General features: G+C 38.7%; 1 protein-coding gene across 1 annotated transcript; it reads left to right on the top strand.

The window, feature by feature from the left end:
• The first annotated feature begins 1,825 nt into the window (after window positions 1-1,825).
• LOC134003324 (transmembrane protein 150A-like) lies at window positions 1,826-27,474 on the top strand. The gene is made up of 8 exons (XM_062442485.1): window positions 1,826-2,051; window positions 4,513-4,599; window positions 8,965-9,012; window positions 12,356-12,442; window positions 13,782-13,849; window positions 17,991-18,118; window positions 25,456-25,633; window positions 26,403-27,474. Exons 2-8 carry the CDS (start codon window positions 4,535-4,537, stop codon window positions 26,648-26,650), a joined length of 822 nt encoding a protein of 273 aa, XP_062298469.1. The 5' UTR covers window positions 1,826-2,051; window positions 4,513-4,534; the 3' UTR covers window positions 26,651-27,474.

Here is a 27,474-nt window from a genome sequence, read left to right on the forward strand (position 1 = left end):
AATGAGCATTCATGACTCTGATTTTTTCCCCCTTTTGCAAACGTGATTATTGTTAAGGTTAGTCATGCTTTTTTTTGTCAGAAACTGTAATGAATTAGATGATTATTTATGCACATTAAGTTAGTTTTTGAGGTAATTGCAGTTTACTTGATTATTTACATATTTGACTTTATTTCCAAAGGCAAATATTTCACCTTTTATAGTCTTTATTTGACAGCCATACTCACTTGTTAACACTAACTTGCATTATATGTTTAATTCAAACTAGCTCCACCTCAAACACCTACAGCATTGAAAATACTGTAAGTATGTTAAGGCATGGCATCAGTGTACCAATAATATACTGTACACACACTCTATAATAGTCTTTTCTGCAGTACTGTCTTGTGATGCCTAAGTACATTTTCCTGATATTTGGCATATTTTACTTCACTTAAAAGTTTACTTTACTTTAGTGAAATATCTAAATGCTTCCAGCACTGTGTATGAAAATGCAGAAAGAGACCAACAGAAATGCCTCTGATTGTCCTCCTCTCATGTTTAATCGTCCTCACAGTAGAACAGTCTGTGCTTAGCAAAGAAATCCCCTGAATGTTTTTTTTATCAGAGTTTCAACCACAAAAACAGAAATGTTCTGTGTAAAAACGACGACCGCTTCATCACAAGGCCAAATTGAGCATCTTCACATCTGCAGCCAGTTAGGAAAACCTCAGTGTAACCCAGTTAACTTGTGTTTTGACTGCACCATTTGTGCATATGCTGCATATTTATACAGTAATACGTAAAACACAAATATGGCCATGTTTTGAGGAGCATTTGGCATGTGTGACTATGATTTTGAATCATTTATTCCTTCAACCTCTGCAAGATGCTTCAGTGACAGTTGTTTCACTCTTTTTTTTGCATTAGTGCTTTAAGTGTAAAGGACAACAAAATGTTTCAAAAGTAAAAAGCAAACATCAAAACAAACATTGAAACTTACAAAACTGTGACAAAAATAACAATTATCAAAGAGGCATCAGTCTACACACACTCACGTTTAAGCATTATTAGCCTGGAGGCATTGAACATGTTGGCCTCAAACTTTAACTGAAGAAAATATCCAATTTTTACTCCTGCTGCATAACAAACATATTCCTGGGTTTAAGTGAAGTTCCCAAACAAACTGATGGGAAAAGAAAACAAACAAAGAAAAAACTCCTAAACATTTACATCCAAAAAGATTACACAGAACTCATTAAGGACTTCCATCTCTGAAAGACGAGTTTACAAGTAAACACTTGAAGGCAGCATCCTCTTTCTGGGAAAACTGAATTCTTTGAGAGGGGAGAAAAACCCAACACATACCCAAAAACAAAACATGAAATCCAAGAGCATGGACTACACTCTGCAGTCACCACTAAGTGATGTGTTGGGTTGTGAAATGTGTTTCTAGGAAATAGACGGAGAACAAAATGATCGCAATGATCGAAAAAACAGTCGGAGCAGCACGAACAGCTGATCACACGCACGCACGCATGCATACACACACACGCGCGCGCACACACACACACACACACACACACACGCGCGCGCGCGCGCACACACACACACACACACACGTGCAAACAGATCAGTAGTTATCCATTTTTTTCAAAGTGAAAATGTGGCTTTAACAAGAAGCACGTGCACTGAAATAATAACCTGTCCCTCTTTTTTTCCTTCTTTTTTTCTGGAGGAAAAAAGCCCATCAGTGTGTAAATCTGGGAGGAGTTAAAAGTTATAGTGACTCCAGCTGCTCCTCCAACTCGGGTCACAACAATCAGGCTGCTGAAGGAGGAGGAGGAGGAGGAGGACTTGTTGGATTCTGTGATGAAGGAAAACAGGGGAAAACACACACTCACACACACTTACACTCTCTTCGCTTATTTCTCCTGATCCTGGAGCAATAAATCCACATCCTATCCGTCTCTTTTTTTGACGATGAGCTCAAGCAGAGCAGCCCGGGCTCACTTTGTCCAACTTTTCCCCGAGTTTGGAGGAGCTGAACTTGAAGCTTTTCATTCCTAGAGGTAAGAAGATCAAACTTTTTTTTAAAACTCAACCTTTGCATGCAGATTTCCCCAGATGGAGTTATAATCATGTTTACGCACAGATGACGCATTAGCAGGTAAAAACGAGCAGCTTCTACAGGTGTTTAGGGTTTTAAAAGAAGGGGGAAAAAAGACTCAGTCATCCAGTAATAATGAAGGAGATAAACAGTGGTGGTAAAGGTATTCAGATCCTACGCCATAATGTAAAATACTCCATTCAATGTAAAAATCCTATAGTTTAATGTGCACTTAAGTAAAAGTTGGGAAGTATTATCAGAAATGTGTAATTATAGTATTAAAAGTAAATGTTCTCATTATGCAGCAGGATTGTCCCCTCTTTAACAATGCATCATATTAACTAAAAAGTACAATATTTCCTTTTTGAGAGGAGTGAAGTGGCATAAAATGGACATAAAGAAATCAGAGACATTTAAAAGTGTATTTTGCTAATTATTTATTGATAGTTTCATGTAAAGTTTGTCTTTTTGAGCAAGTTTTAAGACCTTTTTTAAGGAGTTGTCATACTTTGATGTGTGAGTTCAGACTTAACATAGTGTAGAAACATACTGGATATTCAAGTTTATTCAAAGAAACTTGATTAAACACTGGATATAACAGGAACATGTATAGGCATATATATGTTTAATTGATTTTTCTGTCTTCTGTTTGTCTTTGTTGTTGTTTGAACTTGCAGAGTAATGTAAAGTATGTAAGATTGGACAGAACATTTATTGATGACAAGTTTGTGAGTAATTTATAAAGTACAGCTGCCAAACATGTGGCTGCTTCCTAAAAATAATGACCATTTCTTCCATATTTCACTTTTATTTTTGTTTTTACTGTTGGCCAGACAAAATTGGACAATTTTCGGACATGACATAAGTTTTTTTGTTAGTTGATCAAGAAATGTTTTCACTATTTTCACATTTTAATCTACTTAACACATAAATGGAGAGCTGGGCTGTATGACCAACAGGGAAAGTAGAGCGAACCACCACAGAGCCCCAAAAGTTTCAGTCTCACAGTGTGTGTCTGCTGGTTTATGTTCAAAGTTTAGTCATGACCTTGGAAAAATAATCTCACCAAATTGTAGCTGTTCTGGAGCTTTCAATCACATCACATGATGCTTGTCGGCAAATTTAGAGGTTTTTTAAAAAATTACATTTTACAGTTTTTCTTGTTACTTTCTTGTTTCTTCTCGTGTTTCTTCTTGTGTTTCTTCTCAGCTATGTTGGCTTAAAAGCAGAAGTTCAAAGAATTAAAAATATACTTGAGAATATTGACAATGTGCACTGACTGATACTGAGGCCTTTAATGTAGAAACAAACATTATTATTTAATCTCAGGGTCATCTTCCTGTGTCAAAATCCAGTTTTTCATTATTTCACTTTTGTGCCTACATGTTGCATATTCTTAAATGTGTATTCAAATAGCAGCACAGCCAATCAGGGGTAGTATACATTAAAACAATACAGTGCACATGGCAGCGGCAGGGGGTGGAGGGGGAGGTCAAAAGGGGCCCAGCAGCAGAGGCCCCCTCCCAGCAGGGTAATCTGCAATGAAGTACCGTACATTTAGTGTTTGTTCTGTGATGCTCAAACAGTTCAATACTGGTAAATGTACAATGTGTCTGCAGCACTCCTATCTCTCTCCTATCTCCTGTCATGTATCTGCTGCATTTATACAGATTTCATGTAACAGACTGTTTAGATTATATTTGTTGTGTGTGTGTGTGTTTGGAGCTGCAGCTAATAATTATTTTAATGATGATTCAATCAATCATTTCACTTAAAAAAAAACTTTAGAAAATAGTAAGAAATCCCAAATGTGACGTCTTTAAATGTCTTTATTTGTTTGAACCACCAATCCAAAAGATATTCAATTTACAATCATATAAATCAGAGAGAAGCTTCACAAGTTATTGATTGATAGATAGATAGATAGATAGATAGATAGATAGATAGATAGATAGATAGATAGATAGATAGATAGATAGATAGATAGATAGATAGATAGATAGATAGATAGATTATTTATCCAGAGGGAAATTCACACATTGCAGCAGAACCACCCAACTAAAAGATACTAAGCAACATTTATGTAAAGAGAAAACTAAATCTAAGAAAACACAACCAAAGTTTTTCAAGTAGCTATGATTAAAACTGATGAAGCCATTAGTGCATAACTGTTGATGCTGGTCAGATAAGTGGAAGTGCCTTAAAGTATTTGAAAATGTGCAGAGTTACTAAAACTTGTGCCAAATAGGCTGATAGAGCAGTTGTGCAGATAAGAAGTAAAAATAACAGCATGTTTTGAAGTGAGTTTTAAGTAAACTATAATTTTTGTTTCTGCAACAAACTCGACCACATGAACCTCCTGAAAGTGATTCTGGTTTTATGGCCTGCTGCAGCTCTTCACTGATGTTTGTTGTTCTTCGTAGCGGAGCTCTCCAGGTGGTCATCATGTCCCTGTGGATGATCCTTCCTGTCAGCCTGCCGGTCTTCACCATCACTGGAATATGGGTTGTGTAAGTACCTCCAGAGTTACGTAAATAAACATAAACATGTGCTGTGTTGCAGGAGCTTCATGTATTCCTACAGCTCAATATTCCAGTTTCTATGCATTAGTCAGGCCGTGTGTAATCCCTGCACTGACCATGATGACCTCAAAACGACTGCACAAAGTTCACATATGTGAAAGCGTTTCCTTTTTTGGAAGGAAAGCGTAATAGCTTTCTGTTTATTCTACAATCGTGTAGGAGTGCACCCATCCTTGAAATTCCTGCTGGCTTGTCTGGTTCATGTGTCCCTTCATCTGCCCCCCCCCGCATACCCACCTCCCCCTCTTTTTCTTTTTTTCCCCTTCTTTTTTACTTCACTTGTCACTTGCCCACACACAGCAGTCACATCTATAGCTCTTCACATGACAACAGGAGCAATAAGAGCTGCTTTTATGGTGGAAATGAGCGAGCAGAGCTGTTCTTGTTTGAGCCATTCAGCATCTGTCACACTACCAGCAGGAGTCAACAGGTGGTGGGACTAAAACAACCTCGTCTCCTAGAAATCCTATGTGACTGAAACTCATCAGCAAATACATTTAGCTGGAAACGTAACACTGGCTGAGTCATGTTTTCTCTCACAGAATGAGAAAATATCCATTATAGCATCTGGCGAGTTGCAATAACGTTGATACTGAACATATGAGTGAAATGATATTAAACAAAAACATCAAATCTTGCAGAGAAATATCTGCCAGTACAAACTACAGCATTATTTTGTATGTTTTATGTTCAGACACTGCAGCACTTTGAGTTTCAGGAGAGATCAAGTTGTTGGCATCAGCACAACATGTTTATTCACATTTAAATGAAACACAATCTTTCACTAACTTGAACCAAAGTGCTTTTGTTGCCTAAACCTGAACATGAGTGATATATTAATGTTCATTCATTTGAAAAAAATATTGCCTCCATTATATAAACTCACTGGTTTTGTAAGTAAAATCTTAATCAGTAAGACAAAGCTGTCAAATTAACGTAGTGCAGTAAAAAGTACAATATTTCTTTTTTGAGACAGTAAAGCAGAAGTATAAAGTGGCATAGTTGAGTAAATATACTTAACTTACTGTAAATGTATCAACTTAAAGACACTTAAAAGTCTTTATTTAATGTTGCGTTTGTCTTTTCGACCACATTTTGAGAAGTCTTAGTGGTTTTATATGCGGGTTCAGGCTTAAAATAGTCCATAAACACACAGAATGTAACAGAAAAATGTGGGCATATTCGTTCTTTTTAAAGGCTTGTCTTATGCCCGTCTTATTTTCTGTCGGTCTTCATGATTTGATATGACAGAGGAAGGAATCGAAGGAACATTTTGTGTAAGATGTAGACAGATAATGAATCTATGACCATTTCAGGTCCCAAATCTAAGGTTAACACATAAAAACTTGTACATTCAGTTCTGTTTTCATGCTAGAGAAAGATGATGAGAGGAAGATATCAGAGGCAAGAAGCTATAACAACTTTTAAAGTCATTGTCGGTCATTTCTAACACATCATTTACTATCTTAACCTTGATTAGATTAATGGAATAACAATAAAAAAAGGCTGCAATTGAACCTGAACATTTGTGTCCAAGCTGAGGCATCAATATAGTTGCCTGATTCTTCTTGAGTGGTCTGTGGTGAGTGTTTGGATTTCTCCGTTTCATCTGGAGATAAAGAGAATCGCCTTCACTCACCTGGAGGAGCTCTGAGTAGGAGAGCACTGTAGTAAACTGTCCTGTGAAGCTCAGAGAGAACAGAGGTGCTGATATCAGATCAGTGTAGCTGATTGATTAGGTTGTGTTCAGACAGACCTCAGTGCTGGAAGGAAAGAACACAACAAATGTTACAGTAAGAAGCCTGCAGCGTCGTCCACCAAAGAGGTTGAAACTGTGTCTGACAGTCACCGCGGAGGCCGATCAATCCTTAGATTTGAACATAATTTCTACTGCGGAAAGAGAAGATGAAATGATTGTCTCTGTGATTCCTGACTCATAATATAAACTCGTGCAGTGTTTTGGCATCTAAAAACAGCTTCTACTGTTGAGCTGTTTATGAATTTGTCAGCCAGTCTTAATAAAGTCATATAATGAATGATATACAAAGATTCAAATCTTACGTCTTCAGATCCACTCACTGCCAGTCGAGAGTATTTTTAAACATGGTTGATATTTACGGAAGGATGCATTGGTAACTAGATAAAAGAAGTGTGAGAAAGCACTGGAGAGAACAAATGTCCTTTTTATCTGCAGGATTTAAAACTTATATTCTACTTTGTTTTATAGCTACTTTTATCCAAAGATCCCCATACATACTTAAACACGTACAAAACCTACAAAAAAAGTATAATTACCACTTTGAAATGGTTAAAATGGCATCTACTCCTTTTCCCTTCTATAAATATGCAAATATATTTAATTTGAGGAGTTTAACAGCTGGACACTAAATCACTAAATCCCTGTAAAGTCCAATCTCAGTGTTTGTGCACTGGAGGCTTCAAGTTGCCACATCACATTTGTATAAGTTGAATATTGGACCAGGATTAACTTCCAAACTAGTTGTGATGTCACAAATGACGCTCATAGGTCTGCCCTTTTTAAAATCCGATGTTTTAATGAGCTCAGAGAAACTTTCCACTTCTAGCAGATGAATGTGAAAACATCCTTCAAGTGTCAAACTCTGCACACATACATCATTCTGCACAGTGAGGCCCAAACATCCAACTGTAGACACAAGAAGATATATTTGAGCGGAGAGTGACTTTAAGTAAATAATCTGGGTACTTCCTCTAACACAGGCAGTTATAAGGTATCACCAATAAGACACTTGACGCAGCTTTTCACCTCAACTTCTCTCTTTACGTTGATTCCTCGACAGCTCCTTTGTTCCTTTCTCTCCTCGGTGTGAGTGGATTGACACAGTTTCCTCTCTGTTTTAAGAAGCCTTTCACGCCTCTGTAAAGTGGGTGCAAGAATTTCTCACACCGGGTCTCCAAAGGTTTCACTGTCAGAGACAAGTCTGTAACCCCCACCTCCACCTTCCCCCCCACCTCATTGTTGCAGACGTGTCGTTTCTCAAACACGTTGACACCTGCCTGCTTGTGCCTTTTCAAATGATGCATAATGACCCAGAAACACAAGTGTAGGATGAGCTCTGACTCTGGCAAGCTTGTGAAGTTTTTATGGGACAGAATTATGAGATATGGCTGTGAATAAAGTCCTTCTTACAGTTTAGTCACATACGCTGCACTGTATGTTCTGCATCTGACTTTTTGAGCATCTCAGTGAAGCTTTATGACACTTCAACAAAGTAAAATATTCAAACCCTGAGTATTAATTTCGTCACGGCATCATTAAATCAAATGGAAAAAGAGGATCCTTTTAAGCATCTCTTTCATCCTTGTTCATTTGGTTGTTGACTCTGATGCTTTTGGTATCTTTGGAAATGACAGAAGAAACTTTTAATCTGATGATGAATCCACTAAACTGACACAAACACTAAAACCTGATGGAATATGTGCAATAGAAAATGTGCGTGAATTTAGATTTTTCTTAAAAATGGTCTCAAAGCTATTGAGTATCACAATAGTTTGCAATTAATTTAATAGTAATTGACTAATCTTTGCAGCTCTATGTCACACTTTACAGGAATGATCAGTAAGTAGTTAAAACCAACATGATGTGATCCCCTCTGCTGCAGTTAGTGAGTTCAAACAAAACTTTTCGTTGATTCAAGTACAGGAAAATCACTTCTTAGGACCTGACTGTCCCCATCTTATCAGCAATCAATACTCTACGTCTAATTCTAAGTTTTCCTACGTTCCTCAGTTAACCTCTGTTCTGTTGATTCCTGCGTGTATCTTATCTCTGGTACAGTTTGTCTTTTTAGCTGCTCTGAAACAGTCTCTCCTGATATATTCAAGCCTCTGATAGCAGACTGTGACCATCTGCCTTCAGCTGACAGACAAATCAAAGAAAAGCCTGCTGCTCTGTCTGTCTTCTGGACAAGACACTCCACAGAGGCCTATAATCTGATTCATAGTGTAATGAAGTGTATAATGAATTATCTCAGGTGGTTATTGTTTAGTTGGCATCACAGTGCAGGTTAAAATACAGCCAGCAGGCTCTGTGTACACGTATGAGGAAGAAAGTCTGTAAAAGCAACAGTGGGAATAATTCATGTGACGTGTGTTAGTGGGAAAAATATGTTGTACTTTACATCCTGAGCTGGCATTTATCTCACTGTACTTTCAAATACAAGTGTAGATATTGTATGAATGATTGTGTAGTAAATAAATATCTGTCCTGTTCAGTTCTGTGATCAAAGTGTCTTCTGTCCTTTTACTTTTCAGATATGCGATGGCCCTGTACAACCAGCACGTCTGCCCTGTGAATAACTGGTACAGTACACACACACACACACACACGTACACAGACACACATGTACATGTACACACAGACACAGACACAGACACACACACACAGACACACACACACACACACACACACACACACACACACACACACACACACACACACACACACACACACACACACACACACACGTACTCACACACACACATACAAATACAGGTACAGAATCACATACAGTTCAGGAAGAATGAGAAGCAAATATTCAAGGCTGTGCGATTACACATAAAGTCGATGGAAAGGCTTGAATTTGCCCAAGGTGGTGCAAATTGACGCCACGGTGTGTGTGTGTGTTGGAGTTGAAAATAACTCACTTATTATGAAAATAACTCGTTGCCACACATGTGCCCTCAGTGAAAACTGTGAAAAGTACAGAAGTAAAAACATGCTGATGCTGGTGTGTTTATCTAACACCGATTCAGGAAAAAGGTCATTGACGGTAGGCTTACTTTGCACCAGGATTCTTTTCTCAACCTACATCAACAAGATCCCGCTCCCCACTTCCTGCCAAGTCTGTCAAGTCTCAATTCAAACACAGTGAGGCACGGGACGGAAAGAGGAGGAAGGGGAGTGGACATAAAGAAAATAAAGAGCTGTGAGGGGCAAATGTTGGCTTGAGGGAAGAAGATGTAAAAAAGGAGTGATTGTGTGTTTTTAAGAGGGAGTGACATCGAAGTTTCAGCCAAGACGAGGAATGCAAACAGATTGCTGCAAACAAAGTCGAAGCCAAACTCGTGTCAGGGCTGCGGCTCGATTAATCTTTGACATCAACTGATTTCTGTGGTATGTGAAACTTAAACATCATCTGCTTGTTTCATTTAATAATAGTAACTTCCCAGCTGATACACAAAAACACAAAGACTGGCTAAAATGTATGAATAACAGTTTATCTTATAGCAAGATAAAACCTTCTGCAGAGACAAAACACCTGCACTACCTCAGTTAACCTGTTGGACACACTGTGGAGACTGTTGATGATAATCTTAATAAACTGTAAATGAAGATGCAACACAAAATGCTTTACATAAAAGCAAAGATTTACAATATGTTTTCTATAAATAACAGTGTTTACCATGAAGCAGCTGTGACTCAGTAGGTCAAGCAGGTTGTCCACTAATCATAAAATCAGTGATTCAATCCCCGGCTCTTCCAGTCCACATGTCAAAGTGTCTTTAGGGCAATATACTGAACTCCAAATTACTCCTGAGTGTGTGTGAATGAGCATAGAAACACTGTGGGGAGCTTTGGATAAGAAGTGCAGTGTCCCTCCTGATGAGCAGGTTGGCACCTTGCATGGCAGCTTCTGTCATGTTTGAATGTGTGTGTGAAAGTAGGTGATATAAAGTAGCATAAAATTAGTTCATTAAGATTAGAAAGACGCTTTATAAATGCAGTCCAGTATGCATTCCATAAAAAAACACAACAAGGATACCTATATAAAATAAAATGTAGTGTAATTAGTTCAACTGATGCTTTATTTCCATGCAAGTCTGCAAAATAATGTGGATGCGCCTGTACACGTACCAACATCGTTCATCACATAATCTGACAGCCTCAAAATGATATCACATCATAGAGTCTGACACAGATTGTGACCGAGATTTATTATAGACAGTGTAACATGAAATAAACCGACACCACTGTAGTTGTCTGTAGATATCTGAAGAAGTTTAAATTCACCTTAAAGGACTGCCACTCAGAGTTTTCCTTTCTGATGATGGCAGCAGTGACAAAATGTGAAGGTTTGTAATGAAAACGACACATGCAGCCGAGCATTTAACTTTTATCTAGGAGTCCTCTCACCTACAAATATTTTGGGTTAATATTCTACTGTGTTTTGCGTAGAGCAGGAGCTATGATGCTCCAAGTGTGAGAGCTGATACTCAACCATTAACAGTTTTAACTCAGCTGTTTGCTTGGTTTAGTCGCCCTGCATATGAGTAATTCATTATGCATCATTGAGCTGGCTGTTAGTGGGTAAAAGTACAATTTTAACCTAAAATGGTGATTTTTGAATAAAAACTTTAAACCATCTTGCACTGCCATGTTTCTACAGTAGCCACGACAGGGCCTTTTGCAAGTTTCGTGGCTACCGTATGTTCTCCTATATGCTTGGATGAGGAGGGGGAGGGGTAATCAGTTGGTCGCAATCTGCAAACTCACCGCTAGATGTCACTAAATCACATTACACGCTGGTCCTTTTAATGTATCCAATTTTGAATTTGAAAATCTAACTTTTTTCAGCCTTTTGTAAAAATCTCTTCAGTTCTTTATCAGTGCTGTACATACAATATCCGTCTTTAGATTGACGTAAAGTACACATTAGAAATATGTGGACACCTGAACATTAAACTCATGTGTTGAACATCTATCTCCTAAAACCATGAACATTAATTTGCTGCTTAAACAGCCTTCGCTCTTCTTGGAAAACTGGCTGCAGGGATTTACTCCCAATCAGTCACAAGAACATTGTAGGTCGCTTTCAAACCAACATTAGCACTACTTGAATCCTATTTGGCATATATAGTGTTTAAAAGGGAACATGACACACCTAGTTATTCTTAATCCTATTTGATCATTTGAATGCAGCTGTGTCTAGATTTATCCAAATCTCAGCCGCCATGTTTTTGTACCAACAATGAGTGTTCAGAAACCTGGATAAGGTGTTTAAATGCAACAGTGTCCTGTTTTCTATTTGAGTATTCCAGGTAGTATATCCACGTTTCTCAAAACTGACATAAGGCCTTATCCAGTTTTCTGAAAGCAGGATAAAGTGTTAACTACACTTTGTTTACTCTACAAGTGTTTATTCCAAAAACCCAATCATAACCAGGATACTAAACAAACTACTTCATTTGATGTAGCAGGGGAATTACAAGGCCTATGACTAAGGCCTTTGCAAAAAACACACACTCACACAAACAAGCTAATCTTTCATAAAAGGTCAACCCTGTTGCACTGTTTTCTGTTTATCTTTTATTTCATCATCTCACCAGTGCCTAAAAACCTTACCCAGCTAAGATCTGTGCACTTTTTTAAATGCAGGGGGCTGTTTTCATTGTGAACACTAAGTTGTGATCAACAGATGATGGGTGTTCCAGTTCATCCCAAAGGTGTTGGATAGGGTTGAGGTCAGAGCTCATACACACCCAACTGTGAAAAACATTTCTTAATGGTTTGGCACAGATAATGGCTTTGTGCATGGAGGCATTGTCGTGTTGCAACAGGAAAGAAAATTATGATTATTTCCTGTTATTGGAAAAGTACATGGACAGTCTGTTAAATTGTGTAACTGTGTTTGTGTGTTTTCAGGCTTTATAATGAGTCATGCGCAGAGCAGCTTCCACTCCAGAGGGGTCCCGTACTCTGCTGCACCCTGGACAACGTACCGCTCATCAGGTCAGTGTGTGGTTGGATTTTCCACTCTAGTATCCCACTGTAGTATTTGAGTAAGTGGCCTGGTTTGGTTCCTGCATGTGATCTTCAATGAACCAAACAATGGTGTATTGTTGACACTGAGTCGCTGCCAACGGTGAAGCTGCTCGAAAACCACGGCGGTAAACTTCATTATAAAACTGACTGATATATGCATGATGTGACCGTGGATATCCAGTGATGTGAAGAGAGCTGTTTGTTCGCTGCGGTCTGTGGTTTCTTCTTGTGCGCTCTGCTATGTCTGGTTTAGTTTTCTTAGCAATAAATAGTCGTATTTATTTTTAAGTCTTTTCTAAAAATTCTTGTGTGTCTTTTGTTTGAAGACCAAAACGACAAATAGAAAAACAAGAATATTTAAATGCACATTGTGGTTTTTTGGACAGTTTGTACTGATGCTAATACTGCTAGTGAGATTAATTCACAAAATGTGCACTAATTCATCCTCAAGTCTTAAACAGCAGACAGTTTTTACAGTCATGAGAAAAAAAAAAGGTATTCAGAATCTTATTTCTTGTGTTTTGAGTTGTTAAACTGCTCTGATAGTTGGCAAGCATCTTGCAGTGGAGAGCATGTTTCGCTGACATGTGAGATAAGCCCACACTTGCCCGGCTGTGAGGCTCGCAGTCAGCGGGGAAGGAAACCTCTTCACCTAGACAGGAAGAAGAGGCTTTTGTTGTGTGCAGTGGATCCTTCACCGCTCTTTGAAATGTTGACACACTGAGTCGCAAAATGTAAACATAAGGAACCCCCCCCCCCCCCCCCCCCAACCCACCACCACCTTCCATCCGCATACAATGAAACCCAGAATGATGAATAAGGAGTTTTATCTTGCTCCTAAAGACATGGGAAAATAGCGTTGTACTGTAGATTACGACTCCTTTTTATGGTGCTAATGATCTAAAGATAAAGATGTCAGCGTCTTCCTTTCCTCGACCTCCCAGCGAGACCGTTCTTTTCCAATTATAGACAATCGTTTCTCCAGCTAAAACCACGTTCCAAGAAAAAAATCGCTGGCCTGGTTTTGATGCCACAGAGTCACAAAAAAGTCACATATATGGCCTTTCTACTCCTTGTTACTATTTTGGAGGAATTCCTGCCTGAGATTACAGCAGTTTAGTCCTCCGCACAGTACAAACAATGAGAGAGGATATGTAACAACTAGCACGGGTGGTCACGGATGTCATTTGAACTTTAAACTCACAAGAACTTGATTGAACGTTGCACTTTAGCCTACTGAGTGTACAGGCCAGCACATACTAACCACCTCTCCTCTCCTCTCCTGTCTTGTCTGTTTCCACTACAGTAAATGTGGAACCCTGCCACCTGAAAGCTGCTTTTTCAGCCTCATATGCAGCACCGGATCCTTTATGGGTAAGTATCAGTACGGGGCAGTTGGGAAGAGTCATTGTGGAGTCTTCCATAAATACTAAAATAGTTTCACCTGGGGAGTGAAGTAACATTACAGAAGGGCTGAATAATCCTTAAAAAAGTAGTTGCATCTAAACAGAAAAACTTTTTTTTTTTTACCTTCACACATTTAAACATCTTGCTGCTCTCGGTTGAACCGGGTTCTCTCCTCTCAAGACTTCGGGCTTGTTTTTTCAGCTGCAGTGACTCCAGCCAAGACTCTGTTCCCCCAGTATGCACTGCCAGGTCCTGCCTCACCACCCCCCCCCCCCCCCCCCCCCCCCCTCTGTTTCTCTCTCTCGCTCTGAGGGGAAAATTTACTCTATGCCATGAATAGTGCATTTTTATGCCTCACATGACCCACAAGCGTTCACCCATGAACCATCAGGGCAGCTCTTTTGCTTTTCAAAATACTACTTTAAACCATCAATTGTGGACAGTTGACTCAGGGTTCATTGACATATATAGATTTTCTTTGTGTGCCTATAGATTTTTTTTTTCTCTGTGTTTGCTTCCCAAAGTTGGTCTGGATTCTGGGAATTTACCGTAGTAAGTTTTGGTCCACTGAGATCGTTAAATGGGCTCATATCTATTTAGTGGTGTAACTTGGCATTGTGTGTTCACTAATTCCTGGAGGTTTGCAGGGATTTCACACCAACAAGTGCAAGTTTAACAGCGTGCAGAACCATGTAATTACTTCCAAAGTAGAAAACAGTTAGCGGGATTTTTCTGGTTTTGCATCCAAAGTTAATTTTGTGCATCTCTGAATTTACAATAATATAAATCCAGGCTGCATTCCTAACAGGGCTTGAGTTAAAGATGAAAGTATTTATAAGAGCGGGACAGGGATACGAGGTTAGAAAAATAATATTATAATGTGATTATTTACAATCTGTATGTATTCTGTAGCTGCTTTGTAGGATTTTGATGCTTTTCATTCTTACGCTCTACATCATTTTCCCTCATGGGTAGTTTTTCCCCTTTTAAACCTTTTAACAGTGAGATTTTAAGCTGTCCCAGACAAAGGTCATAATATTGGGAATAAAAGGGTGAAATCTTTGGTCGTCAAAAAGCGAGAGACTGTCTGACAATGTGTGCTGTTATCCTCGTATTTGAATGAAACTGCATCTGTCGCTTCCCTGACTTTTCACTCTGCCCTCAATTGTAGTTTTTAAGGAAAACCACAAACACTTACGATTTTCACATATTATAGAATAAACCGACCGTAACATTATACAAAATTTAGCATCAAATTCTTACACTGTTGCTACGACCCACATCTGTAAACCCCGTCAGAATGTGGCGTGAAATTATATAAATAATAATACTCTGACAATAAGACATTGTGAGCACAAATTCAAAGAAAAATAAATTGTGCCTCTGCTGTGGACGAGGCTTGTTTTTTTTTAAATTCTTTTTCAAATCTTGAGAGAAGCACAAATTAAGTTTTTAAAATATCAGTTTACATTGTAGAGTACAGAACAGAGGGTACTGTGATGTTTTGTGCTTTGTTTAATTTGTCTAAACAAAATTCTAAAAAGCATTAGAATAGAAAAGGGTGGCGTTGAAGTGGTTATTAGATAATAGTTTTATAGAGTCAGTGTTTTGTAATTTGTCACACAGATGTGTTTGTTTGAACAGTGCTGTTTGACTTTTTGATGTAGTTTTTCAGAGGAGATGTGTGGGGGGGGGGGCTTTTGTGGATGAATGTGGTGTGAAGTGCTGCGGATCACGTAGGCTTATCTCAGCACGACACACAGCTCATGGTAGACTTCCATCAGTACACCATGAGGGAAGCTAAAATCACTCATCATTAAAACTAGCTCATAAAACACAAATATTAAAAAAAGAAAAAATGACAGTCTGTGCTCAGTTTGCATGTTGGAGTATCACGTTTGCAGATTACAAACTGAAAATGTTGACGTCAGTGTTCCGACTCTCCTTAAACGTTCAGGCTGTTTACCGTCTATCTGACCTCTCACCAGAGCACACCTGGTTCTTTTTCTGAGAACATGCTGGAATTCAGGAACGTTTAACAAGCCCATTAACCTGTCGCTGCTCAATGTTTTTTCTTGTGTCCTGCCACTTTTTTTTTAAGGCTTCACAAGTTTAACACTTACATTACAGTGAAAACAGGAATATTTTTAAATGTTATCTTTGTTTGAAAGCAGTTTATATTTAAATTGTCCAGGCAGCAATCAGCAAAATATCCACATTTTTGAATGATGCAGCAGTGTAAACAAAACCTGTGTGCTATGGTCGTGTCACATAGGGTCAAAGGTCAGGTGTCAAGCAATAAATGACCAAGTTAAATTTGGAGCTGCAATAAACTTCTTTCATAAAATGGGAGAAATTAGTGAAAAATACTCATCACAGTTTTTCAGAGGCTAACCTTGGTGTCTTGTTTTGTCCAAAAATATTCAGTTTACCATCATATGTGGCAAAGAAAAGCAGAAAATCTTGACTTTTTTTTTTATTTTTTCAATTAAAAATGACGATTAATCAATTGTCAAAACATTTGCTGATTAATTTTCTGTTGATGGACTAATTGCTTCACCTCAAATGAAAGTTCATGCACACACTCTGAAAATTTCTCCAACATCAAAAGCTTTCCCCTCTCTTTTTTTTTTAAAATTCCACTCTCATAAACAATACTCCGTTTATGTTTGCGGGGCAGTTTATTTAACTCAGAGGTGTGGTGTGAGTGGAGATGAGAAGAATGGTAATTGTTGGAGCCTGCCGGATCAGAAAGTACATCCCCTCGCTGTGTCGCAGCAAGTGAGCCGGACAGATAACCCACAACCCAAAACAAGGAGTCTTATCGCTGCGTACACTCAGTCATCAAAAACTGACCACTGTGCTTGCTGCTGGTCTCCCAATATGAACATCAAAACAGTCGCTCTCTGCAGTCTGTGGCCTAGTGAGCGCCAGATGTGCTGGGAGAGCGGTGGAGCGGCGTGAAACTGCTGTGAGGCTTTGATGGAACGTTTTGGTAAACAGACGTCAGGAGTCTGCTCACACAAAGATTTGCAGCATCAGCATCGTCTTTACATCGCTCCTTTTGATGCTGCTTTATGAGTTTAAGAGTTAAGCTCTCTCTGCTTTAGTGCTTTGAAGTAGGTTTGTGTCATTAGTGTTGTTAGTGGGTTTCCATTTTCAGGAAATTTGTTCAATGATTAGTTAATTAATCGATTAGTCGATCCACAGTAAATGAATTGCAGACTATTTTGATCATTAAGTTATCGCTTTATGTCAAAAAAATAAAAAAGCTAAATTTATCTTGTTCCAGTTGGACAAAACATTTTAGGTTTAGATAAGATTTAGATAATGAGTTGGTTGCAGCCCATACATTTGTTACATTTCATTAAATCCATTTGTTTTATTTCATTAGTTTGCACACAAAAAATGCAACATTATAAAACTGTTTGTATTTTCAATTTATTTCTGCTGCCCACAAGTGGCCAAAACCCCTAAATATTAGGTTTAACAATAAATAATTTTTTACATTTTTTCTTTATTTGTTAACTGCTTTAATTTATGTGTGTCGTTAACTTGAAGATGTAAATCTATCTTTCAAGCGGTACAAAATCTCCATAGATTTCAGATGAATGTGTAGGCAGCCTGAGAGGTGAAACTCAGGGGGAAAAATGCCCATTAAGAGCTTGCTGCTGCTTGTAGCTTCTAATTGTGAGTGACAGGAAACAGATGAGGTGGTTGTTTAATCTGCAGTTGTTTCTGTATTATAGCCTCTAAACTGGACAGAATGAGGATTTTGAAAAGTGAGGTGGAAAGTAGAAATGACACTTGTGTACTCTGCAATCAACACTGTAACAGGTGCTTCTCCTTTGAGAATAAACAAAGATGATGAAAGGTGGGCAGCAATATAAAATATAACTTTTAAATCTAAATGGATGCAAAGGATCTTGTTTGGTTCTTGTCTTCTGTTAAGCAGAAAGAAGGAAAACAACTATTTTAGATGCAGTTTGTAGTACGGACACAGTTCCTGGAAGAGAAGAAGTGCCAACATGGTTACTGAACTGTATAATGTGTCATCCTCTCTCTTCTAATTTTTCTCTCTTCTGTCTCTATACATTTGTTGTTCCAGTGATGATGATCGGCCTGCTGCGTTACGCTCATGTGATCGAGAAGCACCAGAACTGTATTCTCAACACAGCCGGCCTCTCCACCGCGTGGATCTGTGCCGCCGGCCTCATCATGGTCGGAAACTTCCAGGTAATCACAGTTAGTCACATTATAGGACTTAAAGCAGTGGTCAGGTTTCCACGTGAACAGTGAAATTCCTCCTGTTCACACTGGCTGTTAAAAGATCTCCTTCAAATGTGCTTTCAAGGGAAGTGTTGGGGCCCAAAATCCACAGTGTGTCCACACAGTCATTTAAAAGTAGATGTGAAGCTTATATGAGGCTTCAGCAGTCTGAGTTAGTCATATCTAGTGGATATCTGACACATTTACAGTCTTTTAAGCATCAAATTCCCTCTTTGTGTTTCCCTGTTGAGCTGTGGTGGAAGTATAGTAACAAAAAGGGTTAGGGTATGAAAAGATTTGTTATGAAATGCTGAAATGTTCCAAAGAAAACTTGGCTTGGTGTATAAGAATAAATCTTTATTTTACTTTAATTACATCTTTTAAAGTTGGAGCAAACAATCAATCTTTGTTTAACAGCTAAAAAAAAAACAATTTAATAAAAACAATCAAACTAATAATTAATAGATCTCCTTCCAAAAAGGGCCACATTTTCTAAATTGTTAGTTACATAATTTCTTACATAATATCCAGACATTCACAGAGGGGGATTGCTATCTCACTGTTGGTGATTTTCACCACCTCCGGCTATTGTGAATCACAATTAAAGTGTTTGAACTTGAGTTGGATGTTTGATCTTTTCTGCACAGTATCTACATTAGTTAGGGAGAATATTCTTATTGTAGGAGTGTAAATTATGGCCTTTATACAGTTATGGTGAACAGTATAACATCTATTAAATGCTTATCCAATTTTGCACTTATTACTGTCAAGAATAAAATAGAATTTGAAAATCATCACTTATTTAACGCCCTTTTCTGACAGACTTCGTAAAGTGTTGTAAGCTTGCTGGTTAGATAAGACTTCACATGATTTATGGGTCAGTGCCATGGCAACTGAAAGCAGGAGGTCTCCATGTGATATAAACAATATGGAGGTCACATTAGAGTAGAGCCACAAGGGAGCTGAGACCATCCTGCCTCTCTTGAATGAACACACGGACAAGCTCTCTGCTGCAGGTCAGAGATTTGCACTTAATCATCTTTAGTGTTGGTTGCTACTCTCTGCATCACTTACCATCACACCTACTGCTATACCCAGTGGAAATACTGCAGCCAAAAACAGTGATTTATTCATATTTCATCACTACGGAATAAAAAAAAAGAAAGGGGAATTAGTTTTTGCCAATGCAATTGGAATTTTGCACCATCTGCATTGTTTTAAAGGAGATTTTCTGTCATTTATATACTGTGGTGATGTCGGATGTTAAACATGGTTCAAAGACCAAAACTTAAAGTGAATGTATGTGGGGGAAAAAATGTTTCCTTTAGCCTGCTCTGAGTGTTTTGTTTGCACTTGCTTCTTCCATGCTGTCGCACATGCCCACAAACAGATGTCTGTCCTCTAACTTTGGTTGCTGAGGTTGTTGATATAGGTGTTTCACTGGTTGGGGTTGCGTTGTCGACTTGTATATTTTCAATCATATTCAGGCCTGAACATGTCAGGATGTATTTAAGAAGTTTCTATTTTGAGTAAAGAAAGATATAAATAATTAAAAAAGGGGATTTTAATTATTTATATCTTTCTTTACTCAAAATGGAAACTTCTATATAGCTGGTTGGCCATGTTGGTGAGTCACTCTATCTGTCCAAGACATCTTTTCTCCGTCACATCAATTTTTGTTACACTAGAGGAAATCTAGCCATGAAACTACTGAGCATATTATTTTGTTATTAAACATTTCTAGATGTGTGTTACTTGAATAAAAATGAAAAAAACACCTACACACTATCTCGCTTACTACTCAAATATTTATTAGTTTTTCTTCATTTTTATCCAAGTTGTGCTTCTACCTTCGATGCACCTGTCACAAATACAGGCGTGTATGTGTGTGGTTGTGAATCTCAGAAAATTAGAAGATAATTGAGCCAATTCTTCAAATTGTTTGGTCTTGTCCTAACTATCAACAATCTGTATCCACTGGCAACAATAACTTGTAGGAGAAAAAAAAAAGAAGCACAAGCTGTTCAGTTCTCATGCTCTCCGTGTGGTATTCTGCAGATACCGTAGCCCTGACTTGTAGCTGCATATTTGAGGAGGTGAACATCAGTTGTGGTCTAGCCTACGGCGTCTGTGTGCAAAGGCGTCAAAGTCAAAGCTTTTGTCCTCTTTACAAAATCAGGAAGCTTTTCTATCAGTAAATTGGAGTAATCCATTGGATTACATCCTAAAAACACATGTATGTGATTCCTCTGCTGGTTGAATAACACTCCACTGTGTCGTGGCTGCTCAGCCTCTCTGATGTGCCTCTCCCCTGCAGTCTTTCAGCACTTTGTAGACCTTCCAGGCAAATTTCTTTTGATGTTCTGTTTGTTCTGTCTGGAAACAGCCTCTCTGTGGTAGTATGATTTAAAGTGCAGCTTGCAGATCTGCAGCTCTCCGTAAAACATCTCACTGTGGCTGTTTCTGATGGTCCTACTCTTCCCTAGTTTTACTTCTTACTACACTGCTAAGGAAAGAGCTCCAAATTTCTCCATATTTTATTGTGTCGACGGTTTTTAGCACCGCTAACGAAGCTCCACTGATTTGGTGAGGAACATGTTTCATCTCCTGAAGTAAAGCAGTAAATGTCGGGTTTGCATCGGCAGTAACTTAACGCGACTCTGTGGCTGCCCCTCTGCAGAAAGCTGACCAATCAGAAGAGAGTTGGCTTATCAGGAGGGGGACCTTAAGGAGGCAGGAGCTAAAACTGACTGTTAGAGACAGAGGCTGAACTGAGGGGCTGCATAGAGGGCCAATATAAGAAAAGATAAAAAAAGGAGTTTTTTGAACTGTGAATCAAGCAAAGCTACTCTAGTAGAGCTCCAGGATTAAGTATAGATATTTAGGCTGATTGTTATGTCTCTGTTCCTGTCCTTGCTGCAGTCAAGAGAAGTTCAATTTATGGACATGCCCTCTTGTGCTGATTTGTCATAGCTGTAATTACCCTACCGGTTGTAAATAGCTGTTGAAATAAAGACAGACTAACAGAGATTTACTGCAGAGATTCAGAAGCACAGGAACATATATATATACACACACACACACACACACACACACACACACACACACACACACACACACACATACACACACACACACACACACACACACACACACACACACATACTGTGCATTATACTTCTTCACTTCCAGTGTTGAGAGTTTTCATCGCCCCAGGTTGTGTCTTTGCTAAACCTGCGGCCGAACATGTGCTAACTGTGGATTTTAGCCAGGAATGTAGCTCAGCATGCATGTGTTCATCAACTGAGATTTGCAGTGACACTTATGTGTTCAGGCATGTGCAGTGATGGTTCATTTCCAAGGCACATGCACTTTACTTTAGTCTTACTTACTTTCTTACTTCCACTACATTTCAGAGGCAAATATTTCACCTTTTACTTCACTATATGTATTTGACAGCACAAAACATGAAATAGAATGCATTGATATAGATTAAATTATCAAACCGTGTATAAAAAGTTGCTCCATGTCAACCAAAAAGGTGCTTTTAAATAAATGTTTGCACAGATGGAGTATTTTGCCCCCCCATCACTTACATTGTATGGGCATCATCAGTATGAACAAGAAGAATGATTACAGCAAGAAAAACAGGTTTCCGTGTTCATTTTGGCTCCTGGCTGCTTTTTTAAGACAGACTTGAAACATTGTGAACTCATCCTTTAAACACTTTATAATTCACACCTTTTTATGACTTTTGTTTTTAGCACGTTAGCCACGCTAACGCCCTGAGTTTATGTTTACAACCCCACCCACACTATTTCCTGTCCCCCATGCTCTTGGCCACACCAAGTATATTTTGCCAGGCAGATTTCAGTCAGGCGAAATAAGAAAAGACACCTGTGCAGGTGGACCAGGGGGGCTTTCAAAAAATCTGTTGAGCTTCTTGTTAGAGATGCCCTGATGTTTTGCCCACAGCTGTAAACATTATGAATGATGTGACATGTGCATGTTTCTAGTGATATTTGATAGATGGGAGTGTGTTTGTGTGTGATGTATCAACCATCAATGTTTTAGGATCTAAGCAAGTATACTCAAGCATTTGTGTGTGTTTCAAAGGTCACTTTTGTACAGTGTGTGTGCGTGTGTGTGTGTGTGTGTGTGTGTGTGATGCTGCCGTCTCAGATTCTTCCTGGTGTGTCTGTACACGTCTGGGCCCCTTCACATACATTGCAGGACACAGTTCAGTCTTTTAGGGGTCCATCATGTAATTCACCGCTAGTGGCTAGTGGCCGACCCTCCTCTTCTCTCTGATTGGCTGCAGGACTCTCTCCTCCCTGTCTGCGCTTAATCTTATATAATGAACCTCACTGTTTGCTTCACAGTAAACATAGCAGGAGTCCTTGAGTTGAGTTGTGTGTGTGATGGACTGGAAAACGCCACATCTGCGATAGTGCGATAAACAGCCGTGCACACACACACACACACACACACAGACACACACGAGGGCCACTGTTTACAATTTGGAGATTCAGTTTTGACTTTGAATGAAAGTTTCAGGAAATCATGAATGAAACGGTGAAAGAGAGGCTGCAGAAAGGGGATATATTGTAGTGTTATGACATATCAAGTATGTTTTCAGTAAGAATCCATTAAGGCCTGATTTAGTAGTTTCTTAACATGCAGTTCTTCTTTTTTATTTCTCTTTTAAGTCACTTTAAAGGGGACATATCATGCTCACTGAGGTTTTCTGTCATTTATATATTGCTATAATGTTGGATGTCTCTTTTAAACATGGTCTAAGGTCCAAAACTTGAGGTCAACATATGTAAAAATGCTGCCTGAAAGTCAAAAATCTGTTCTGAATGCTCCCGCTCCATTTGCAAAGCTACTTCTACTTCCTCCATGTGATGATGTCAGATCATTAGCACCTGCTCAGGCTCGAACATGTACAGACTAATTTGAGAAATGTATAGTTTGATGAAAAATGAGAAAAAAGAAGTGAAATCTGCTTAGCTTCATCAGAACAAGGTGGGCTCATCAGGAAGGGGGTCTTAAAGAGGGATGAGCTAAAACGGCTTGTTTCAGACAGAGGCTGAACTGAGGGGCTGCATAAAGAGCCAGTATAAGATACATTTTAAACTGTAAATCATGCAAAGATATTCCAGTAGAGCCCCAGAATATAAATGTAGACTTTGAAATGTGCATGATAAATCCTCTTAAACCTTGTCAATGAACATCACATCTTTCCAGAGCCAATAGTGATGTAGTTAGACACCAACAAGCAGTCCAAAAACTCAATGGTATTTAATTTACAGTGATATAGATAACGGGGAAAAGCCACACATTCTCATATTGAATAAGCTGGAACCAGAGGAAGTTTGTGATTTTTGCTTGATAATTGATTTATAAGCAATTCATAGTTAATCAAAAATTGTTGCCAGCTATTTTACTGTGGATCGACTGTTCTGTCAATCTGTTTGTTTCAGCTCTAGTTCCCACTTTTATACGTATGTGTCATTTTGCATTTCCCAAATATATTTGGTATCTTTTGAAACTGTGGGATGTTATATGGGTTTGAATAAAATTTAGTTGCACAGCATGAGGTTGTAATTGTTGGGAAGGTGGAGTCAGCATATAATATCTGCTCTGAAACACATGTAGCCAACGCTCTGTAAAATACTCTTGATTTTCTTCCCAGAAGACATGAACGATGAACTTTTGGGTGTTTATTGTAGAAGCAGCACACCCATAAATCGAGCGGGGTGTACTTTGTCTTCGTCTTTGTGTCTCTTCCTTGTAATTACGCCTCTTTAAACAGCTGTGATGTCTCCCACAATGCACCTCTGCCATTCACTTTAAAATCCATGTGCAGGATGTGTCATCATCATACCAGCTGCTGCATTTGAAAATACATGTACAAACACAGAAGGTTTTTATATTTATAAATGTAGGGAAGATGAGCTTCCTCTGTTACTGCATTCATTACAATAACAGCTCATCTCTCTGCTTATCAGTTCAAGTTGACACATGCGTCATTTCTCTCATAGTGAGAAGTGATAATGGAGATGTTCTTGTTGCTTTTGTAAATTGGTGTCATTACAGTTTTTTTCTTCCATATTTTTTCTTTCTCTCTCACGCTCACTCTCTCTCATATTTTGTATTTTAGCGGTGCAGATTGTCCTGTCCTGTGTCATTCTTTGTCAGATATTAAAAAGGTGATTACTCAGAGTGTGAGTTTAAGGTCTAGATGACCGTGGTGTGTGTGTGGGTTTTTTTTATCGTGCCTTCAGATCCACAAGAAGTTCCCACAAAAAATTATGCTCACATGTGGCAGATTGTTTGTTGGATCCCATCGTAATAGAAATTATTTACAGGTTTGAGGGTTGGACTTGGTTTTTAGGTTTTTGTGCATGTTTTAGAGTATTAAAACACATTAATGTTCTGCTAAAGAGGAGGAGAAAGCATTCAATATTTGGGCACAGCACATGTGAGAAAACAAGACAAAACTTGAAAACTCAAATCTACAAATTTTGGCAAAATTTTCAGAAAGAACAAGACAGAAAATGTTTCCTTTCACTGCTGTAAAGATTAAGGGTAAACACCAGGTGGCGCTAATTCTCCAGTCAGTGCCATTAAACCATTTCAGAAGTAGGGGACACAACAAGATGACTTCATTAAAAAGAGAGAAGAAGAGAAGCTGAAATTATTTGTGGAAAACCCAAATCAGACACAGATTATTATTCAAAGCATATTATTTGGAAAATATGTCTGGAAGGGATCTTCAAGTCACAGACTTTATGTATGTCGTCATTTATTCACTATGTCTGTTTCAATTGTACCTTGTTGCAATTTCTTCCTTCCTTCTCATATTCTTTAATATTTGTCTCACAGGTCTTTTAAAAAGAGGAAAAATAAGATAGAAAAGTAACTAAAAATGCAAGAAATTGTGCAGACAGAGTAACAAAAGTAAGAAACCAGAGCAACTGATGATGTACAATGATGCTCACATGTATGAAAGACTGTTTGTAATGTTAGTATATGTGCTATAAAATATCTCCAAGCAGACAAAGTTTAGGTGATCGTAAAATAGTAAGATCTAAATGTTGACCGCCAAATCTCAAAAATGTTTAAGCAAATACAGCAACTACAGAGCAAAAACACAAAAATGTACATTTCTGCTTACTTTCCAACATATATCACTCTGTATTCTACCTCTCTGATGTATCAACCTTCACTCAATATTTTTCTAGATTGACGGACGGTAGAAATTAAATGTTTTGTGTGTGTATTTGTCTGTTTCTTAGGTGGATTTTGCCAAAGTCCTCCACTACGTCGGAGCTGGAGTTGCTTTCCCCTCCAGCATGCTGTTTGTGTGTCTGCAGTCGGCTCTGACCTACAGACTGGCCAAGACTCAGGAGGAGTACCGGATAGGCCACCTCCGTGTGGGGATGGCCCTGCTGGCTCTTATCGCCCTGGTGCTCAGTATCCTTCCAACATGAAGCAAATGTAAATGCTCAGGCAGCAGCTATAGGAGCTGTAGTGTTGGCAAAAAGTATACCATCTCCTTGTCAGATTGTATCTAGATATGATTTAACCTGATTACATTTACACCTGCTATTAATGTTTCCAGCATCCATATCGAGATCCAATCACCCTGTCCAACTCAAACATCCGAACGTCCATCCATGAGTGTCTTAAATATCTACGGCTTTCTTGCTGTTTTGTTGCTAGTAGCTTAGCTCGCTAAACTAACTACCGGCTGTTACCTTGCTTGTTTGGAAAAGTTGCACACGATTACCAAACCATCTGTTGCAGGACTCCTTGTTAGTGAAGATATTTCTTTATGACTCTGGCTGTATGTTTGGACTCGTTGTCATGCTGTAGAATAAATTGGGACCAATTAGACGCCTCCCAGATGGTGCTGCATGATGGATAATAATCTAAACATCTAAAGTGCCTAAAACCTTTGCAGAGTATTGTATATTTATAATTTGTATGAATTCACATTCACAATAATTCATATTAAGTTCATATGAAAGAAAAAGGAAGAAGTACAAGTGTTCAAATTGACCTATAATGTTTTAATTTATGATATATAAATTAGGTTGCCAGTGGATTGAGAGGTTAGGTAGATAAATTATGATGTGTTATATTGCCCCCTGCTGGTGAACCAACAGTTTAACATCCTTTCACAGAAGATTTTGGGTTTTATGTGTTGCTGCCGTTCTTCTCCTTAACCTCCGATCACCAGGTGGAGTTTTCTTTTGCCAGGAGAGCTACAGCCTGCAGCACGCCTCCGCCATCTTTGAGTGGGTCTACTGCTCGCTCATCATGCTCTTCTACGGGACTTTTGCATTTGAGTTCGGGGGCATGTCGGGGGACACCCTGATGGTTCTTTCCAGAGGAGGGGGAGTACACAGCTTCTCCACCTCTGAACACAAAAGAGAGGTGGGCGGAGGTTCCAACCGCCACCAGCCAGAGAGTTTATCAATACTGTAGTTGAACTGCAGCGTGCTTCAGCGCCCCTGGAGGTCAAAGGGCAACACATGGACCAACGTCTAGAGCCGGGAAGCTCTACATATCACCAAGCTCACTATTGCACAAAGCCAAAGCTGCTCTCCTCAGTAGTGACCAAAGACTGACAGACAGACTTTATAGACTTTAATGCTGCTTTGTAAAAGTGCAGGCGACACTGCAACGCATTGCACAATATTTGAAGTGCCTTTTTTGAACTCAAAGGCCAGCAAAGACACACACAGTTCCTGGATGTTTGTTTTAATTCTCTTAATGTAACAATCAGCGTGTGGATTCTTGGCCGCAGTTGACTTTTATCAGATGGAACATTCTGAAAGTGCCTCAGATGTCGCTCCGCAGCGTCAGTGTCGGTGTTTGTTTTTCATGTTAAGACGTTCAGACACTGAGCTCCGTTTTTTGTTTTTTTTACTCAGGAAGTTTTGTTAGCAACATCAGCTTTCACTCTTTACCTCAATAGTTAAGGTGAAGTTTTCCAAAAATCCTGACAATAGAGGAACAGATACTGTCTGCCAAGAATAAGTTTATCCATTAAAAGTGCTTCTACTTTGATAAGACATTTTATGTGTTCGCCAAAAAACTATGGCAGGAATATCTGTCGTTGTGTTGAACAATTTTAAGTGTTTTTCTAAGTTTATCTTTATAATTCATTTGAGTTCAACTCGCAGTATCACCCAAAAAGCTGTTATTGCCTAAATAAGCTCTGTTGTATATTTTGTTGTCACTTCAGCTCTTTGCCAAAAAAAAGTTGTATCATTGCTCTCAGTAACAATGACGTTTTACAGCTTTAA

This window comes from Scomber scombrus, chromosome 21, assembly GCF_963691925.1.
Source record: "Scomber scombrus chromosome 21, fScoSco1.1, whole genome shotgun sequence".
NCBI lineage: Eukaryota > Metazoa > Chordata > Actinopteri > Scombriformes > Scombridae > Scomber > Scomber scombrus.

What these genes read in the sequence shown, in the direction of transcription:
- LOC134003324 (XM_062442485.1), top strand. Translation starts at nt 4,535, where the DNA reads ATGTCCCTGTGGATGATCCTTCCTGTCAGCCTGCCGGTCTTCACCATC. An exon ending in GACAACGTACCGCTCATCAG is followed by an intron (nt 12,443 to 13,781) that starts GTCAGTGTGTGG and finishes TTTCCACTACAG; the next exon opens with TAAATGTGGAACCCTGCCAC. An exon ending in CAGCACCGGATCCTTTATGG is followed by an intron (nt 13,850 to 17,990) that starts GTAAGTATCAGT and finishes TTGTTGTTCCAG; the next exon opens with TGATGATGATCGGCCTGCTG.